The 18,755-nt window shown below is 45.2% G+C and overlaps 1 protein-coding gene across 2 annotated transcripts in view; it reads left to right on the top strand.

Annotated features, from left to right (window-relative positions):
• Eef2k (eukaryotic elongation factor 2 kinase) overlaps nt 1-18,755 on the top strand; it is a 58,296-nt gene that overhangs the window by 18,173 nt on the left and 21,368 nt on the right. Inside the window, exons 3-4 of one of the 2 annotated variants that reach the window (XM_051192835.1) lie at nt 14,213-14,313; nt 17,050-17,110. In XM_051192835.1, coding sequence (XP_051048792.1) covers nt 14,213-14,313; nt 17,050-17,110 — 162 coding nt within the window. Of the gene's footprint in view, nt 1-14,212; nt 14,314-17,049; nt 17,111-18,755 lie in introns of those variants that run through there. The other variant, XM_051192836.1, reaches the window with a different exon arrangement.

Raw genomic sequence — 18,755 nt, forward strand, 5'->3', positions numbered from 1 at the left:
CACAGGAAGCAACTCTCCACTGTTACTATCAGCCCGAGGGATCCCCTAGCCATTTAAGGACCTTATCTCATGAGTCATGGTTTCAACACAGGGAAGAATTTCAGGACTAGCCAGTTTCTGAAGCAGGGTTGTTTTTTTTTTTTTTTTTTTTTTTTTTGCCTTTGGAGAAGGTTTCACTATGTAGCACTGGCAGATCTGGAATTTACTGTGTAGACCAGGCTGGCCTCAAACTCAGAGATCAAACTGCCTCTGCCTTCCCAGTGTTGGGATTAAAGGCATGCACCACCACCATGCTCAGCAGAGTTGGAGTTTAGTAAGTTTTTTTTGTTTGTTTGTTTGTTTGTTTTATTTGCATATATGTGTGCAGTATACCTGTTCATATGTGTGTGATTGTATTTGTATGTGTGTGTAAGCCAGAAGTTGATATTTGATGTCTTCCTCCACCACTGTCTACTTTGTTTATTTAGGCAGGGTCCCTTTATGAAGTCTATTGATTCTGGCTAGCCAGGTAGCCCTGAGGATCCCATGTTCTGGGATTACAGGCAGCTGCCATGCCTGCATGACTTTTGGCATGGGTGTTGGGGATTCAACTCTTGCCCCTTGTGCACTAGACCACTGAGCCATATCCCCAGACCTCATAAAGATAACTCAGTATAGACTTAAGCACAAGGGTTGAGAGAAAGAGAGGTGCGCAGAAGGAAAGACAAGGTACCACTGAGAGCCAGTGTGAGTGCAGACGGACAGATGGAGGTGTACACCTGCTGTAGGAACCAGCTGCTCAGCTCTGGGTTTTTGTTTGCTTTGTTATGGTTTTTTTCCCCCAACAATCATATGTTGGATTTTGGGGGGTTTTGAAGGGTTGCTTAGAAATGTGAGATCACTGGGTGTTTCCTGGGGGCCACCTGCAGGATTACAGTTGATAATGTAAATGTCTCACTCACAGGTGTACAGAAGGTAGGACGTCACTGTAAACAAAGTTTTATTGGGAACCTCCGTGTGATGCCTGGGGAAGGAATACAGTTACTAAGCAAGATTTTATGCATACAGGCCTAAGCCTGGGACATTGTTATTTACTATAAAATCTCTTTCTATGGAAGGAAAATTAACTCTGTGAGCAACTTGTACAGGAAATGTTTATTGTTGGAGGGTGGAGATTCATGGCTCCCAGTTGATGAGTGGCTTTATTTTAACCTCACTCCTGGGTGAAGTCTCCTTTCTCTTCCCATGCCCCATAGTTCCTCTGTCTTTCTATCCTGCCTCAAAATATGGATTTGTCTAGTTTTTTAAAGAATGTTTTAATAACATGTTACATGTGTGTATTTAGGTGAGGGGATTCATTTTTTTAATTATTATTCTTTTATTTTGGTTTTCCGAAACCTGGTTCTCTGTGTAGCTCTCTCTATCCTGGAACCCACTCTGTAGACCAGGATGGCTTTGAACTCTGCCTCATGAGTCAGGGTATTAAAAACATGTGCTACTGCACCCAACTAGGTGAGGAGATTTATGATGTCAAATAGTAGTTCTTTGTTTTGGTTTGGTCAGAAAGCCATTCCTTAGGGTTCTGACGGAGGGAGAGGACATTTGTGTTATTAGGGGTTCTATTCACACCCTGGCGGTGCAGTAAAGGAGAGGGAGGAAGGTGAGCATTGCTGGGCTTTGTATAATAACATGGAGGAGTTAAAACTCAGTGCTGTTACCCTTGTTTCATTTGGCCTTTACAGTTACTTAGCATTATAAGCAAAATACCTGTTACTATATTTAGATTTAATAGTAAAACCATCCTCCATAACTTCAGAATTTATCTTTTAGAAAATTAATAATTTTTGTTCTTACAGACAGCAGGGTAGATTTTTTTTTCCCCCCTTCCCAGGCCTAGCTAGAGTTCTAGCTTAACTTGCTCTCCATCACGTAGCTCCAAAAATAACTATCTCCTCAGTGTTTGTAGGGACCCTGAAGGGCAGGTTCCAGTTTATCCTGCTTCCCGTGGAGAAGCAGCTTTGGAACATATTCCCAATACCCCAGCACTCCACCCCAAGCTTCCCCTTTTCCCAGTGTCTGTCTCCAGAGACTCTGGAAGGGCTGGGTATGCAAACAGCTCCAAACCCCATGCAGAGAGATCTCTTTAAACAACACAAAGTGATTCTAACAGAGAGACATATTTGCATTAAAGTGAATGATGTTGCTAGGTAATTATACTTTAAAATACAACGTCTATAGATATTTCAGGGCCTGGGGATATAGGCTCAAAGAAAGAATGCTTTCCTAGTATGTCATGGTCCTGGGTTTCATCCCCAACACCACACACACATACTCATGAGCTCAGTAGGTTAGGCTAAGCCACAACCCATCCTTAATGCACCAATTAAGGAGAAAAAAAATAACAAAAAGCAAAGGAAAGAGAATTACAGAGGAACAGTAAGAGGTCTAGTGGCCCTGTGTGTCTGGGGCACTGACACATGAGGTTTAGGTTTAAACAGAAGGCTGGAAAAATGCATAACTAAGCAGTCTTGGCCAAGGTCAAGGGTCTTCCCCCCCCCCACCCCATCACTAATCCACTGTGTCTTGGCAAGCTGGTCTATTGCCAGAACTGGTTGAACTCTGTGCCTGAGAAGCAGGCCCCTGCTCAGGCTGACACCTGGGATTTAGCCTTTCCCTTTTCCCAGCATGGATTTCTGGGGAAATTTTAATTCTTTGGATCATTGTTTGGATAATCTGAAAATACAATATCTCTCTTTAAATTATCTTCTCTCCCTCTGGGGCAGAACCTCAAACTCAGGAAATGCCCTACAACTGAGTTGTGTCCTTGGCCTCCAAAAGTTTTAAGAAAAACTAGTGCAGCGCAGGTTACTTCCCTTCATGTACAAATCCCCAAATAGCCTTCCTTATTTGAGTTCAGAGTCCTGGCAGAGGAGCTGGGAATAAGTTCTGGGTTTCACCACACACCTCGAAGCTCCTGGAGTAGGCTTCCTTTTGCATGTCTCTGCCTAAAACTTCCAAGTGAGGCCTTGTTCAAGGAAATCTCTAGTCTTGAACTCTGTGCCTCCCTTTGTGTTACCTCGGGCTCTCAGCAGACTCCTCCTGTTACTGTCACTGTACAGTGTCACTCCGTGAGCTGAGAGGTCAGCTCCAAACTGCAGGCTGGGGGCTGTTGATGGCCCCACCGCTCCTTTAACTTATATATAGATCAAGCGGTTGGCAAAATATTGAGCCAGGCACAGGGTGGATTAAGTCTTCATTGCTCACCGTCTTCCCTCATTGAAAGCAGGCTCGGTTAGACTGTTGCCTTAGGAGTGGGTCCAGGGAAAAGGCTCTAGGTTAGTTTCCAACCTCATTTCCTTTAGCACTTGATATATTATTATTAATAGTTTTTTTTTTTTTTTTTTTTTTTTTAAATTTGCTGTTGACATGGTAAACTAGGTTGCTAAACCAAAATGGCCATCTGGCCTTCCTCCAAAAAACAGGCCCCAGCAGGTACTAGGTATATATTGTGAAATGTCAGGTTCTGCCAGCATCCCTGTTCCCAAAGGATTGGGCAGAATCACTCAGAAGGCCTCTCAGTAGATACCAGTCTTCCCCTCAGAGGAAGTTTGCCCTATGTGAGAAAGGGCCTCAGTCCCAGAGCTCTACACATGAGAGAGAGGGAGAGAGAGAGAGAGAGAGAGAGAGAGAGAGAGAGAGAGAGACGGATACACGCGCGCGCGCGCGCACACACACGCACACACACAGAGGGGGGGGGAGATTGATTTTGAGATGATTAAGGAAGAGTGTCACCATCAGGAATTGCTTTAGGGCAGGATCAGATGGGGTGACTATTCTTTTCTTACACCTTGGACAGTTCTGCATTTTCTGGTTTGTTTGTTTGGTTGATTTGGATTTAAACTTTTTTTTTAACAAAGAAAAATATCAATTTTGATCATATTTCTATCCACTCCCCTCCCCCACACCTCCCCACAATGGTTTGGGCTTTTATTTTTGTTGTTTTCTAGAGACAGGATTTTTCTGTGTAGCCCTGTCTGTCCTGCAACTCACATGGTAGACCAGGCTGGCCTTGAACTCAGAGATCTGCCTGCCTCTGCCTCCTGAGTGCAGGGACTAAAGCTGTGTATCACCATCACCCAGTCTTAGTTTGGGTGCTTTGAGAGGGAGTGTCTCATAGCTCAGGCTGGCCTCAAACTATCTGTAGTGAATGACTTTGAACTACTGATTTTCCTAACCATCTCCCCAGTGCTAGGACTGCAAGCGTATGCCACCTCACTGGGCCCTTCCACATTTTCCTCTCCCTTTCCCCATTACAAATTTTAGTCTTAGTTTCATATTTATTTATTCATTTATTGTATGTGTGAGTGCTGGCACTTGCATGGAGATCAGAGGACAACTTTGTGTAGTTAATTCTCTCCTTCCGCCTTCAAAGTCTAGAAATTATCACACTTGCATGAAAAATACACTTAAGCCATCTCAACAGTGCTTTTCAGTCCTTTTGAAAGGTCTTTTTTTCCCTTGCAGCACTAGGGATTGGAACCCAGAGACTTACACATTCCAGGCCAGCCCTTTGAGAAAAATGTCGATGAATTTGTTCCTCCTTACTACAAATAACTCAATAATAAATACATATAAAGTCTTTATATATATGCAAATATATTCACAAACTGTATATGTAAATTCTGCAAATGTATTTTACATATGGCAAATTCACACATGTGAACTTTTTTTCATGTGTGTCTGTGTTTTACCTGCATGCATGTCTGTACATCACTTCTATGCCTGGTACACTTGAAGATAGAAGAGGGTGTCAGATCCCCTAGAGTTAGTTGTGAACTGCCATGAGCAAGCTGGGAATCAAACATGGGTCCATTGCAAGTGCAGCCAGTGCTCTTAATCGCTGTCCTGTCTCTGCAGCTCCTATATATGTAAACTTAAAAACTAAATTTTATAGTGTATATAATGTAAACCCAATGTATGTACAAGGTAAAACAAATCTAAACTTTAAACAAGTGAAAATGTCCCCCCATCTTAGCGTAGTGCATGCCCCTCTAGAAAAGTCTATTGCTTAGTGGTGTGTTCACTCTCACCCTGACTTTCTTTCTTGGTTTCCACCCTGGTGACCATCCTCCCTTACCCTCTTGGGAGCTGACATAAATTCTAACTTCTGTAGCTTGGCTGTGGTCTGGGCAGGCCCTGCAGTACGTGTCTACTTAGTACACAATGATCCCTATAGCCCCAAACAGCTGGCAGTTTGCCAGATGGTAAATCAAATGAAGTCACATGCCTGGGAAGTAACAGGACTATGTTCTGTTCCTGGGGATCCTCTCAGAGTGATACTGTTAATAGCTGCAATTCGAATCTCACTATATTTTGTGGTTTGTGTTTAATTTTTTTTCATTGTTTATGATCAAGCCCAGGGCCTTGTACATACATACAATCTTTCATTTACTTGTTTGTTGTCTTTAATGGCTGAATTTCATTTTGCTGGAGGACAGTATTTCCTTATACATATGGTTTTGCCCATGCAGGGATACACTTGCCAGAGAATGAGCTTAACTAGCAGTGGAGTGGCTTGAGCAGAACCTTGAATTTAAAATTTCATGAGATGGTACCTGCTTCCCACATCCCATCTTCAGTTACAGAATTGCTGTTAATACACAGAGAGTGGTTCTAATAGCTTGGTTTTTTGTTTTTGTTTTGTATGTGTGTGTGTGTGTGTGTATGTGTGTGTGTGTGTTTTGTTTATTTTTGTTTTGTTTTTAAACAAAAAGCTACAGTCATTGCAGAATGAGACTGGCCAGCCAGGGTGTGATGACTCACTGGGTAGAGCAGTGTCTCTGCCTACTGAACCTAAGAGGCCCCACCCTGACAGCCTCCAGCCTCAGACCACGACCATCGGCAGTAAGCCAGAGATAGTTAACTGTTTCTGTGCTTTGGGACTGCAGTCAGAAAACAAAACTTACAGCCTGGTCCGGCTTGAGTGGCGGCTGAGTGGCGAGTGTGTTAGCAAGCCCAAGTACCTGGGTTCAGTCTCTAGCATCTTAAAATGATAAAGAAAAAGATACATAAAAAGCTTTTAAAAAGTTGAAAAAGAGTTTTGCTGGCACAGGAAAGGAAGTGGCCTGGGTGAGGTGTGGCGCACAAGAGGAGTTTAAAGCAGTTGGAACCCTGCTGTAGGGGCTCACATTTATCAAGGAATGTGCTGAAATGCTTTGGTGCAGTGTGCAAGGTTATTTATTGACCAGCGCCCCCCACCCCCTGCTTTCTTTTATTTTCATTTTTCTCCTAGCAGTTTTATGAAAATATAACCCATATGTCATACAACTTACCCATTTAAATGTACAATCCAGTGGCTTTCAGTATATTCATATAATTGTGCACCATCTCTATAAAACTAACTTTGTTAAAAGCTGCACCTATCAGGCATCGTTTACATTTGTGGTCTACCCAGCCCTCAAGACCACTAATCTGCTTTCTGCCTTCATGAGTATTACATTCATTTATTTGTGTGCCACACTATGCATATAAAAATCAGAGGACAGCTTGCAGGAGTTGGTAGGAGGAGAGATCTTAAGATCAAACTTAGGTCATCAAGGTTGATGGCAGATAGCCTTTACCCACCAACCCATCTTGTTGTCCCACAGACACTTTGTATACATAGATCTATTCTGAGGAGTGGCATAGTAACTTCTTTTGCCAGCCAGGGCAAAACTTCCTTCCTTCTGTCTCACATTTCCAAACTTTTCTTCGTTCTCTGAACCTGGAATTCTCCCACTTAACTCTCTGTCCTTACAAATTGCCATGAGAAGCTGACCAAATGCTATCTGGGTAGGGGCTCCCAAGAGACCATGACATTATGTCACCCTAGTGAATGCTACTGCTTGATATTTATTATTTCCATCTTTGCCTTTCTTTCTAACAAGGGCTCTAAACCCCAAAAGTTACAGTTGTAGCCACTCTTTGCAAACAGGGTTTTCAGCTTAATCTTGGGACAGGACCTTATTATATAGCATTGGCTGGCCATGAGCATGCTTTGTAGACCAAGCTGGCCTTGAACTTGCAACCTTCTGAGTGCTAGGCTCAAAGATGTCTCTCACCATGTCCAATTATTTTGCTTTTTAAACATTGTTTTATTTATATATTGTGGGGGGAGGGCATACACATTCTGTGGCATGTGTATGAGGTCAGAGAATAACTTGGCTTAGTTCTTTCCTTCCACCATATGGGTTCTAGGAATCACATTCCTGTTGGCAGGTTTAGGCTGAGTGAGCACACACACCACACAAAAAGACTGGGAATATAGTTCAGTGTCAGAGTGCTTCCCCAGTACTAGAAGAAGGAAAAAAAGTCATTTTTCTCCTCTTTGGTGGATTGTCACACAGATGTACTTGTGGTTTCTTCAGTTTCTTGGGATTTGTGGGATATTTTGACAGTCTCCAGTATTTCACTGCTATATGGAATGCTGGGTCCATAGATGAATATATAAAGGTGCTAAGTGCACGTGGCATGGTATGAGGCAGCCACACAGCGCTGTTGGTCTCCTCCCATCCTAGCTTGCTCCTTCACTTCTCCCTGCTTTTTGTATTTTCCTGTGGAGTCTGGTGTGAGCCCGTTTCCTCCAGGAAGGAGAACTTGGGCTGACTCCAGTTGTATTTCTTGGAATCTCCAGAACAGGAGGACAGAATATTTATAATGGAACAGTTGATTGTTGAAGGAGGGCTCGGTTGGTCCCTGGATACTTCATAAAAGGTTACAATTTCTGTGATCATGGAAATAATAATAATAATGTTAGAACAAGGGTTGTAGTTGTAGCTCAGAAGGCAGAGTACTTGCCTAACACACATGACGTCCTGGCTTTAAGCCCTGCATAAACCCAGTGTGGTAGTCACCTGTAATCCCAGCACTTAGAGGTAGAGATGGGATGGTCAGAAGTTTAAGATCACCCCGGGTTATATCAAGTTTGAGGCTAGCCTGGATTCCGTGAGACCCTGTCTCAAAGACCAAAACAAGAACAAAAAGCCCACTATCATTGTCACTTGTGGCAAAGGCTTCGAAGACACTTTCCATGTTCTAGTGTCAACCTCTACATCAATCTCCTAGGAGACATTAGACTTAGAAGAATCAAGCCTTTCTATTCCCCTTTAACTTACTTGTGTATGTGCGGGGGCTTGGGTGCCCTGTCATCACATACATATGGAGGCCAGAGGATAACTTATGGGAATCTGTGGAATCTGTTTCCCCCTTCTACAGTGTGGGTCCCAGAGAGTGAGCCTACATTGTCCAGCTTGGTGTCAATGCCTTTATCGACTGAGCCATCTCACCTTGGCCCTCTATTCTTTCCCCCTCTTTAAAAAAAAATAAAGATTTATGTTATTTCTGTGTGTGGGTGTTTTCTCTGTTGTATACCATGTGCATTTCATGCCTAGAGATAAAAAATGAACATTGGATCCCCTTGGAACTGGAGTCATAGATGATTTTGAGCTATCATATGGGTGCTGAGAATTGAACCCAAGACCTCTGGGAGAGCAGTCATTGCTCTTAACCACTGAGCCTCTCTGTTCCTTCTTGCCATGTTGCTAGCTGCATTTGAACTCAGGAGCCCTGCTGAGTGCCTAGAGCTACCTTTGTCTGCCACTGTTCCTGGCTCCTTTCTTTTATTTATGACAAATCTTCAGCGCCTGCAAAATTAACTCATTTACACAGCAGCTGAGATTTGAATTCATTTGAACTAGAAACTACTAGAGCTGGTAGAGGCTTAAGAATCATCTGACTGCTGGGAGTGTCTGGGAGTGTCACTCAGTGGTAGAGCATGTGCCAGCATGATGAGGCCCTGGGTTCATCTCCAACAGTATCAACAAGGGCTCATTTACAATAGTGATTTGTGTTTGCTGACTTTGGTTTACACTTTCAGGGCTGAGAATATAGTTCAAAGGTAGAACGCTTGCCTCACATACATGAGATCCTAGCTTCAATCTCCAGTACCGCAAGTGCTCGTTCTCTCTCTCTCTCTCTCTCTCTCTCTCTCTCTCTCTCTCTCTCTCTCTCTCTCTCTCCCTCTCTCCCTCTCTCCCTCTCTCCATCTCCCCCCCCCACTGCCCTCCTACACAGGCAATCCTGGAGTGTGGTTCTCATTGTAAAACGTGTGCAGATAGTCTTTCTGGCTGGATGGTGAAAACATCATAGCAGTGACAGTGAGCTCAGAGAGAGTCACCACTGATGTGCATTGCCATCTCAAAGAGCTACTTTCTGGTAGGAGCATCTATCCTAGGAACCATGGAACCATGGTTAGGAACCATGAAAAACATTGAACACCAGTCCCTAAAATCTTTATCCTTATTTGTCAACAAAAGTGTGAATTTTCCAGAGACCAGGATCAAGGGGCCCAAATGTTAGTGCTAGACTTTGATTGATTTATTTATTTTGGTTTTTCAAGACAGTGTTTTTTTGTTTTTGTTTTTCAAAACAGGGCTTCTCTGTGTAGCCCTGGCCACCCTGGAAATCTCTGTAGGCCTGGCTGGCCTCCCTTGAACTCACGGAGAACTGCCTGCCTCTGTCTCACATGTGCTGGGATTAAAGGCATGTGCCACCACCACCCAACAAATTTTGTTAAAAATGAATTTTCATTTATTTATTTTGTGTGTACCAAGCATATATATGGAGGTTAGAAGACAATTTGTCAACTTGAGGGAGCTGTTTCTCTCCTACCTCATGGGTCCCAGGATCGAACTCAGGTTGTCAGACTGATGGTAGGTAGAATAGGCAGTACCAGCTCCTGCCAAGCTATCAGTCACCCCAGCCTGGTATTTTTATACTGTGCCTTAAAAAGGAAAAATCATTTGCAGCTATGTATGGTGGTGAACACCTATAATCCCAGCACTTGAGAGGCTGAGGCAGGAGGATAGAGAATTTGGGACCAGCCTTATGTAGTGAGACCCTGTCTTAGAAACAAGTCACTTACATTAACACCGTCTGTGGCTGGTGAGGTGTAGAATGATTACTGAGTTTGGAAATGGCAATTTTTGTCGTCCCCCTCCCTGCTCCCAAATGTCACACCCTTACCTATAAAGTACTGTCTTTCTCGTTTGTTGTTTTGTTTTTAGTAGAATTGGGGATGGAACTTGGGACCTCATTTGTGCTAGTCAAGCAGTGTACCGATTAGCCGCAGGCAGTCCCAACCCTTTAACTATGGTTTGGTTGGAGCTCCTGAGTCTGGCCAGATAACTTCTGTTGATAATCCAGTCTCCAACCCCCTTTCTCCCCCCTCCCCATGCCCCAGTAAGACAGCCCTTGTTGCTGGTGGTATAGACTGACACATCAAGAGAACCGTGTCTCCACAGGTATAGACTTGCCCAGAAGGACAGGCAGCCTCCATCTCCCCAGATAGGCAGATGAGCCATTCCCAGCAGCTGGAATATAAGAGGGAGCAGTGCTGTACTTTAAAGCACAGGGGTTGAGATTCAGAAACTGTTTTGAATGTCAGCATGTCTGCAGAGGAGTCATGCATAAGAGGGGAAAAATGAGTGTAAGCCAATTCTGTAGTGATAAACTCACATAGTGCATTGCTCTATACTGTTGGAAATGTGTAAATTTTACACTTCCTTGACAGAATCTCCCATTAGAGCTTGAGTGATGTATTTACTGCTGCTTGGAGTGTAACTTATAAGAACATTTTTTTGTTTCACTGCTGAGGATTGAACCCAGGGCCGAGCACTATGCCACACTGACCTGTTTCCCAGGCCCCCAGACTTTAAATCTGATCCAGAAATTACACTAAAAACAAAGAAACAAAAGTCTTTCCTACTGAGCTCTTGCAAAAGTATGCTGAGTTGTAGAGACAGAAATGCTAGAGTCAGCACTGTTTGTACTCTGATGTACTGGAAGGCATCCAAGTACAATCTCCTGGAGGCAAATGCATAGGGTACACCTACACAGTTCTGTATCCCACGGCCCTGGGAAGGATGAAGGATGCAGTCTGCACCCAGAGAGCCGGGAGGGAAAGTAGGATTCAGAACAGAAGCAAGGCATGCCACTTTTTCTGGACATTCTAAGAAAGGCATGTTACTCTTGGTGCACATCTTTTAACGAAGGCAGAGAGAGAGAGAGAGAGAGAGAGAGAGAGAGAGAGAGAGAGAGAGAGAGAGAGAGAGAGAGAGAGAGAGAGAGAGCTTGCAGAATGTCTACAGCAGTTGTCAGCCCAGGAAGGGGTATTGGGAGGGTTCCACTTTCTCATTTAGAATTCTGTAGTACTTGTAGTTTTTATGCGAAGCAGATGATCCTTTTAGAGTGGGAGGATGGTGGTTAGGATCACTAAATAACACATGAAGTCCCAGGGATCTGCTCTCACAAAAGGATGTAGTGTATATTTGCTGTGTGATTCCAACCATATTTTTTAAAAATACATGGAATAGAACTCAGTGAAGGCATGCATGGATAGTGGCTGCTGGGGTCTTTCTGTATTTGCCAAGTGGCTTCATTAATCCTAAATTAGCTTTCAGACTGGAAGGGAAAACAAAAAACATGGGCTTTGCAGAGTTTGGAAAGCCTCTTGGAAGGGAGCTCTGGCTCTCTCTCTCTCTCTCTCTCTCTCTCTCTCTCTCTCTCTCTCTGTGTGTGTGTGTGTGTGTGTGTGTGTGTGAAGTCTCAGCTCCTTTCCCTGATGACTTCTATTTTTAACAGAGTCCTAGTGAGGGGGTCCATGCTAGGAGGGTGGGCAATATGCAGCTGTGCTGAGGCCTGGGAAGCTGGACTTCTTCCAAGGATGGCCAGGGCACTGAGGGGCACTGATGGTGGCAAAGGTCATCTGAAATTGCTGTTCCTTGCTTGCCCCTTATCTTAGAGCTCCTTCTGGCCTGTCTCATCCAGATGATGTCCAGTCCTCTATTCCTTATCTTCCCCTATGGGGAAGATCCACAGGCTTGAAAGGGAGTTTGGGCCTTGATGCTTCTGAAGCAAAGATTTAAGTTCCTTTGAAGCAAAGATTTGAGTTTCTTAGGAAGAAAGTGAAAGGGTAGTGAAGATTGTCAGCACCATGGACTAAGGATGTTGGTTTAGAAGGGGCAGGAGGATTCTGCTTTGGTATCCCCAAAGCAATACAACCAAAGAAAACTAACATGGGACGCTGCTTAGACAGTCTGTTTTCTGTTGCTGTAACAAAACAACTGAGCCTGGATGGCTTATAAAGACTAGCTGCTGGATGGGTGTCTTGGCACACACCTCTAATCCTAGCACTTGAGAGGCAGAGGCAAGAGGATCTTTGTGAGTTTGAGACCAGCCTGGTCTACACTGAATTCTAGAACAACCAGAACTATATATACTATGAAACTGTTGTGAGTGCCAGCCTTAGCTTGGCTTGTTTCTATCCCTTCTACCTTTTCCCTTTGGGCTTTTATCTTTCTTACTTCTGTATATCTTTTTTGCTGGCTGGCTGGCTGGGCTGGGCTGGGCTGGGCTGGCTGGCTGGGCTGGCTGGCTGGGCTGGCTGGCTGGGCTGGCTGGCTGGGCTGGCTGCTGGCTGGGCTGGTCCCTGATGTCCTCCTCATTCTCTTGCTCCTCCCTCTGTCCTCCGTTGTGCCTGACAGCCCTGCCTGTCCTTGCTCCTGCCTCATTTAGCTCTTTATTAGGACCATCAGTTGTTTTAGACAGGCAAAGAATCACAGCTTCACAGAGTTAAACTAATGCAGCATAAACAAAAGTAACTCACCTTAAAAAATATTCTACAACATGAAACCCTGACTCAAAAAGGAAAAAGGGAGGAGGGGATAATAAATTAATTTTAAAAAGTTTTTAAATAGGAGCTTATTTAATTTATAAGATTGAATTCTGGAAAGTCCAAGGGCACTTCCTGGCATCTGGCAAGAGCCTTATCTTGCTAAGTCATAACATGGCAGAGGACATCACATGATGTGATACAGTGACTATATTAACCCTGGTCTCTTTTCATAAAGCCACTGGTGCCATCATGGGGCTGGGAGGGGGCTCTGTCTCCCTGGCCTCCACCTGCCTCAACTTCCGAGGCTGGGACTTCAGGTGTGTATTGCTATGCCTAGCTTCTTAGCCTTCTGTGTGACGATGAGAGCCTGTTTTAGCAAGCCTTGCCATAGTGCTTGGGTTGGTTCATTTTTTTCCCCCATCACAGCATGTATCTAGCATCAGTGTGGAGCTTAGTTCTCCTGCTGTGGGATTGATTCCTTGATGCCAGAGCTGCTGGGTGAAGTTAGGAATGAGCTTTTGTTGTTGGTCCCCTATCAGTTCCCCGTCTCCCCATTATAGCAGGGTGCCTTTTACACACACACACACACACACACACACACACACTATTTACAGTGGTGCTACTTCAGGAAATCAGTGTCCTGGCAGGCGCTCAGTAAAAAATGCTTAAACTTGCCCAGCACTTGGGAGGCAGAGGCAGGTGGAGCTCTGTGAGTTTGAGGCCAACTTGGTCCACAAAGTGAGTTCCAGGACAGCCCATACTGTTACACAGAGAAACTGTCTTAAAAAACCAAATAAATTAATAATGATAATGATAATAATAATAATAATAATAATAAAGCTTAAACTTATTTAAATAGGAGAAAGGAACATTATCTGGGAGCCAAACCTAGGACCTTGTGTATACTAGGCAAGCACTCACTGAGCCCAATATTATATTTAATTTTTTTTAATTTTTTTGAGATGGGGTCTCGCTATATAGCTCTGGCTCTCCTGGAACTATGTTGACCAGGCTGGCCCCAAACTCACTGAAGTCTGCCTGCCAAGTACTCATATTGTATTTAAAAAAAACAAAGGAAAAACCTGTGTGTGTGTGTGTGTGTGTGTGTGTGTGTGTGTGTGTGTATACACATACATGTACATGCACACAGGCTTTGGCACCTGAAGAAGCTGGAGGAGGACAACAGATCTCTTGGAGCTGGAGTTATAGGCAGCTGTGACCTGTGCTATGTAGCCACTGTTCATCGAATCAAACTCCGATCTTCTGCAAGAACAGTGCATCCTCTTAGCCACTGAACCATCTCTCCAGCAAGTGAAGAATTGTGTAATTAATATGTCAGCGACTTCTATGCATAGGCTGAGCCCATGAGTACACACTGGGTCCCTTTGGGACTGTTCTTTGGAGGACAGCGGATGGGAATCCTTTCTTTTGGATGCTGTGGTCCTTCCCAGGGGATATAACTAGGGAAGAGGCGGCTGGCTGCCCGGGCCTGGACCTCATGCTCCCTTTGCCTTTCTGCAGGAAGCCTGGAAGCATGCGATTGAGAAGGCCAAGCATATGCCTGACCCCTGGGCCGAGTTCCATCTGGAGGACATCGCCACAGAACATGCAACTCGGCACAGGTCAGCAGTTTGTCCCAGGGGCTTTTTGTTTGTTTGTTTGTTTCTCGAGATAGGGTTTCTCTGTGGCTTTGGAGCCTGGCCTGGCACTGGCTCTGTAGAACAGGCTGGCCTGGAATTCACAGAGATCCATCTTGCCTCCCAAGTGCTGGGATTAAAGGTGTGCACAACCAAAACGCTTGGGCTTTGAAGTCCTTGTGGATTGTGGGTGGGGCATCATGGGTCCTGCTTCTGGTTAAAGAAAAAGAATTAATACAATACCCCAACTTTAGATTCTACAGCAGGTGGGATTGTCAGAGAGGCCTAACCAGCTAAGTCTGTACTAACATTCAAAATAGGAAACAATCTGAAATGTGGAGACCTTTTGGTCCCAGATGTTTTGGTTAAGGATGGGGGAGTGGTTCATGCACAGCAAAGATGCATTTATTCTCCATTTGAGGTTGGTTGAGAGTTGAGCAGCTCCTCAGGGCAGCTCAGGGATCCAGGCTCCTTCTGACTTGAGACACCATCATCCCAACACTTGTCCTTGTAAACACCAGTAGAGCAGACAGTATCAAGGCAGCAGAGCAGGTGTTGATGCATGGCCACTGAAAGGGGCATCATTTTTCTTAGGCTAACACACTTTGTACTCTGCTCCTGCCCTTCAAGGAGGTGGCCACAGAGCCCCTGGTGTGCCTCATCTCCTCAGCCACAGGCCTACCTCCCTGTGTGGGGGCAGGATAGGTCAACATGGTTTGGACCCCAACATGTGAGGTGTAAGTAGGTCCTACCTCTTTCTACCTGAGAGAGCACTAGAGTAACAAGCTGGTGACACAGTGTCCAGGCCCTGAGGATCACCAGGGAAAGAGAGACTCTATGCTGAACTGGCTCTGTGTCTTGAAGCCCAGCTGGAATCTTAGACCAGGCTGAACTATTTCCTAAATGGCTGAGTTTATGCTACCCAGGCTGCCAGTGAGAGAATGCCAAGCATAGCTGCCTAGAACATTCTGATTACTGGTTGAGAGCTAGATTCTGCTTTAAACATTCCTAAGTTTGAATCAGATGCTCAGGCAGGAGACCTCACCTCTGTAAAACAGGCACAATGATTGTTGTTATCTCCAGGTCTCTGCAAAGAGTAAGTGAATAGTCTGTTTAAGAACCCAGCACACAGCGAACTGCATGAGCTTTAGGCACACTGGGCATTTAGTCATCCTTTATTTACTTACTGTGTTACTGGGGATTGAGCCCAGGGCTTCCTATATATAGACAAGTGTTCTGCCTCCGAGCTACATTCCCAGCCTTCATTTCATTTTTGAGATAGGGTCCCCCCCAAGGCTGACTTTGAGCTTACTGTGTAGCCCAGACAGACCTCCAACTTAGCTATTGAAAGTAGCTGGGGTTACAGGTCTGTGTCACCAGCCCTGTCTGACTATGGTGTTAGTGGTTGTGCAACCTTTCAAGGTTGCACACTGACCCCCCTCTCCTGGCCTCTGGGTGCCTCTCCAGAGTGGAGACAAAGGAGTGGCACATTTGTGGTCTCCATCTCTGTATAGAAGCTATGGAGAACATAGTGCTTGACTCCCACTGGCTGCAGGCAGGTAGACAGCCCAGCAGAGCCCTCCTCCTCTGAGCCGGCTGAGGTAAACTGCCAGGCTTCTGTCTGTCCCACCGGTTCTCGGATTTCCAGCTCTGACAAACCTGTTTTCCCAGGTCTGGGGGGGTTCTGAGCCAGCAGGAGGCTGCTGGTCAGAGATAAGGGTTGGCTCCTGTTGTAGTGACTCACTGAGGCTGGGAACTCCCCTAGGCCTGGGGTTGCCAGATGTGCTCTGGGAAGGGAATTCCTGGGAGAGCACAGATGGGGGTATTCTGGAATCACCCCTCCCCCACCCCCCACCCCCACCTCTTCTTTTCTATCACTTTTCATCTCTCCTTCCTTTTCTCTCTTCATCCCCCTCTCTCATGCCCTGTCTCCCTCTCCTCTCCATCTTTTCATATCTCTCTCCACCTGTCTCTCACACTCTCAATCTCTTAACTAGAGCTCCCTCCCCCCATCTCCTTCTTAGCCACACCCCTATCACTTCCTCCATGTTTCCTCCTTACTCGCTCTTATCACTGCTCAGAGGCAGCTCTTTCCCTGCCCCCTACAAGCACTGTGGCAGTCCTCACCCCTGGGAGATGTTCTCTACCTGTGGACTGTGCCTGGCCCACACATGCTTGGCAAAGTTAAGAGACTGCTGCCACCCTCCCTCTCCGGGACCTGCTGTTTGTTACTGTTAGGTCTCAGGCAGTCCATATATCCGGAGTCCTCCTGTAGTCCAGCTTGAACTCATTTCTGAATTTACGGACTGCCTATTGGGCTGCCTAAGACTTAGCAGTTATATAGACCGATTATAAGGATATTTATATTTTCTGTCATCTGTCTAACATGTGTGTGTCAGGCATCTACACACACTAGGTCCTGTGGTGAACAAGACAGCCATGGGCCTGTTTTGTGGAGTTGTGGCCTGATGAAAGAACAGAGCGAGCCAGACAGGAGCCCAGCAGGGAGTGCTGGTCTTGACAACACCATACAGAAGACAAGCAAGTCCCCTTAAGGTCATGGGAGGGAGGGAAGGTGTCCAAAGCCCACCCCAAGATTCAGCAAGCCTGCTGGCCCAAGTGCAGAGCAGATAGGGTCCTGAGGCCCATAGAGAGCACAGGAGAGTTTGTGCTAATGAGGGGCAGGACCAGGATGCTCTAGGTGGGCTCTGATCTCTGTAGGTACAACGCTGTCACCGGGCAATGGCTGAAAGACGAGGTTCTGATCAAGATGGCATCTCAGGTAAGCAGAAGCCTGAGCTGTGATGGGACAGGACCTAGTAGGGAACTTTTCCTACCCATTTTTAGTGCCTTCTTTCAATTCAGGCTTTATTTAACTTTATTTTTTATTTTCATTTATTTGTTGTGTGTGTGTGTGAGACAGAGAGATACAAAGAGACAGAGCCATCTTTGGAGGTCAAGCTAGCCAGCATTATACTCAAGTGTGGCTGGCCTCAAACTCGCAACTTCCTGTCTCGGCTTCCTGTATGCATGCTGTGAACCCACTTTTATTTTTATCTTTGTTTTTTTTTTTTCTGTGTTACCATTTACATGTTATGTTGTTAAATTGTATTTCATTTATTTTATGAGCGTGTGTGGTATGTAGGTCAGAGGACAGCTTGTTTTCTTTCTTTTCTCCATATGGATCCCAGGGGCCAAATTCATGTTATGTAAGGCTAGGTGGCAAGCACTTTTACTTGCTGAGTCATCCACGGGCCCTCTATTAAGTTTTTTAATTTTTTTTTTCCAAGACAGGGTTTTTCTGTGTAGCTTTGGAACCTGGCCTGGAACTCACTTTGTAGACTAGACTGGCTTGGAACTCACAGAGATCCGCCTGCCTCTGCCTCCCAAGTGCTGTTATTAAAGGCATGCGCCACCAACGCCCAGCTTTAAATTATTACTATTACATTTAGTTAGCTTAGTCATTTGTGTGTGAGGGCATGCATGCCACAGTGCACAGGTGGAGGTCAGAGGACAGCTTATGGCATTTGGTTCTCACTCCATCATGTGGGTCCTGGATGCTCATTTCGTCAGTCTCGGCTGCAAGACATCTTTGGGCCATCTCACCAGCCAACATTTTGTGTTTTTAAATACTCCTTCACTAACATGTATCTCACATACCATACACATTGCCTACTTCATTTACAGAGTTCAGGCTTGGGGTCAGTGGCAGCATGCTTGTCTAGCATGCATAAGACCTTTCCAACCCCAGCATTGCAAAAGGAAAGAAGAACTTAGACAGTTCAATGGCTTTTAGCTGTTTAACAATCACCATTCAATTCCAGAACCAGGGGACACATTTCTGAGGCACACTCCCACCCTCATACGTTCTTCTGGAGAGCCAACCTGAATCTCAACATGGACTAGGGATGGCCCAGGAAGACTCACCCTCAGCTGAGGAGCTGTTGTCAGAATATTTTTACCCTTCCTGTCCACCCCATTCCTCCAGCACCCGAACTGTTGGAAATCCCTGCCCAATTTCTGTAAGGTAGATAGCTCTGCTTTAAGCACTTCATACACTAAGATGTCATGGAGACTTCTCAGTGGGTCCCTGCCAGTGAACTGATTTACATGGCACTACCCTGTATTATTGTTACTATTACTACTACTATTATTGTTGCTACTAAACACATTCAGCGGCTGCAATCAGCCTCCTGCAAAGAAAAAAAGAAAGCAGGATTGGAAAAAGGAGTTCTTCCTGCAGAGCGAGGGGATCTCTTATAATGTAACACACTCACAGAAAAAAAACTGGGAAGGTGCTGTTCTTCATTGGTGTGTAAGTCCACGCCATGTGGGAGGCAATGGGTTCCATCCCCACACCAAGAAGCAAGCAACGCATACAATCTCGATGAATGTTCCCAAGGTAGACATGCTGGCGCAGCACCCAG

Source organism: Phodopus roborovskii, unplaced genomic scaffold, assembly GCF_943737965.1.
Source record: "Phodopus roborovskii unplaced genomic scaffold, PHOROB, whole genome shotgun sequence".
Lineage (NCBI taxonomy): Eukaryota > Metazoa > Chordata > Mammalia > Rodentia > Cricetidae > Phodopus > Phodopus roborovskii.